Here is a 2227-nt window from a genome sequence, read left to right on the forward strand (position 1 = left end):
ATCACTGGGTAAACAGTGCATGAATCAGGGTACTAATCCCGTTCACAGCTGAAGCCTCTCTCATGTGGCAGTCAGCTCAAAAGTTTGCTCTCTTTTTCTCAGGGCCCTACAACATTCTTATCTAAGCTGTCCGTAGCTTTCCTCTTCATCTGTTTTTGTACTGCTCCTAGCGCTTCTTTGTTCGTTCCCACACAGGCAAACAGGCACAGTAGGTCCAATGAATTCTTTGTGCATTGAGTATACTGCACATCAGTACAGTACATGACTGGTAGGTCTGGCATGTCTGGGAAATATTGAACTGCCTCTGCATGCAATCCAACATGTCTGGGATTTCCATGCTGGCTATGTTCACAAGTCCTGGAAAAATACCTACGTATTTTTCATAGACCAGTTCATTTTTCCACATGAAGGGATTAATACACTGTAATCAGTTCACTTTTCATCTTTTGATAAACTAAGCTTATTGAATTCAAGTCTCTGATCGTCTATTGTATTGTGCAGCATCCTCTCTAGCACTGAAATCACTTTTGTGATTCCTCTCTGCACAATCTCGGGTTTGTGAACGGTGTTTTAAAAATACAGCCGCAGGAACTGTATGCCTCATTCAAAAAGCAATCTCAGCGATGCTATACATAGAAGGTAAAACCCCTTCATGCGCCTCGTCGGTAAAAGACATGACCAAAAGGCAGTGTTTCCAGTTCGTAGGAAACGGTATGTTTTTACAAACTGCTCTCATCCAAATCACAGTGGGTTTTTTGGTGGAAACTTCTGGTGACTCAAAAGTACTCTGACCCCTGCAGGTGCTTCGGCAAACTGACACGAGAGGGCTGAGGCTGAGGGAAGAACCTGCGTTTTTGAGGAAACAGTACAAAACTTCTTGCTTGGTGTGTTGCTACACCCGGGAGCATCCTCCATTTGCTGTAACAGTCAGAGTTCGAGTGCTTGTCTAATATGACCTTCAGGGTGCTCTCCTGACTTACTGCTTTCCAGAATACGGGAACACACAATGTTTTTGGTTGTTCTCAAACGTATGCATTGGGCTTGTTTACACCAAAACATGGTGCCTTTAATGAGATCAGCATGTCATTTACTTTCCACATCTATCAAAAAATGTAGCACAGTATCAATTCAAATACCGACGCCCCGTAGGTAGATGGCTGCTTCTCATTGTCCATTTGTTGTGGAGAAATGTCAGCTGAATGGCCCTAATCCATGTAATGTATGCTGTATTGATAGTGTTTTATCACAATAATTACGTTTCACTGCAAAACAGACCAATGCCTTGCAAGCTATTGGGGCTAATTAAAACATTTGTAGCTCTTGAAAAATAATCTTCTACAATTTAGTTTAAGTTCTGAATGGATCAGAATATAGTCAGCTATTCTGATGTGATAAAAACATCATTATTTTAAATAACAGACAAATGCGGGAAGTGCTTTCTTTTAGGCAAATACGGAGACGCTTTGTTTTTCAGCATCATGTTACATGGCTGTACCGTTTCCATTAGTAATGGGCCCGTGCTAGTAATAGGGAACCTTTGCTACCAGTAGGCATTTAGACTGGAGCGAACGACAGTGAATTACAGTGCTTTTCAAAACACCCCAAAAAGATAGGCCGCTGCTGACAAAGCTTTACACCATAGTTTCTTCTGTTACTGGTAGCAACTTGTCAACGGTAGCCTTGCCAATGGGGAGTTTTGCCCTTACGTAGCAGCTCCCCCATCGACACGAGAATTGGTTCGTCCTGCTAAAGTGGACGAGCGTGTGGGACTGGAGAAACTGCAGAAGCCATACCTTGGCACTCTCCGTAATAACCTATATTAAGTTTCCAGAACCTCTCTGCTAACATTTCCCACATCGCTGGCACCAGTATGCGCAACCCAAGACTTTCCAGGCTCAGCACCGTGCAGCTGACACAACCCCACCTGCCGAGTAAATGACTTCATTCTCTCAGTCTCCACAGCTCTAGGCATTTCTGATAGCGGAATACCTTGCCCCCAGAGCCGCCCTCGCACCCTGGGCAGGGCGTCACACGGCAGCAGCGGATCCCGCTCTTCGGTTATACCGAGGGGCTGCCTTTCTGAGGGCGACGACCTCCCGTTTCCCTGCCGTCTCTCCCGCCCGGTCGCTGCCGCCTGCGGTTACCAAGCGGAGACAAGTCAGCGGTTTGCCTTTCGGCAACACCGTTCATTTCGTTCTCCCTCCGGTCGCGCCTTCGTCCCGGCTCG

At 45.9% G+C, this 2227-nt stretch overlaps 1 protein-coding gene across 1 annotated transcript in view; it reads left to right on the forward strand.

Annotated features, from left to right (window-relative positions):
* Positions 1-652: 652 nt before the first annotated feature.
* CRIM1 (cysteine rich transmembrane BMP regulator 1 (chordin-like)) overlaps positions 653-2227 on the forward strand; it is a 202885-nt gene continuing 201310 nt past the window's right edge. Inside the window, exons 1-2 of the mRNA XM_009331092.1 lie at positions 653-711; positions 1679-1806. Of these exons, the coding sequence (XP_009329367.1) occupies positions 653-711; positions 1679-1806 (187 nt within the window). The remainder of the gene's footprint in view (positions 712-1678; positions 1807-2227) is intronic.

This window comes from Pygoscelis adeliae, unplaced genomic scaffold (genome assembly GCF_000699105.1).
Source record: "Pygoscelis adeliae isolate BGI_AS28 unplaced genomic scaffold, ASM69910v1 Scaffold218, whole genome shotgun sequence".
Lineage (NCBI taxonomy): Eukaryota > Metazoa > Chordata > Aves > Sphenisciformes > Spheniscidae > Pygoscelis > Pygoscelis adeliae.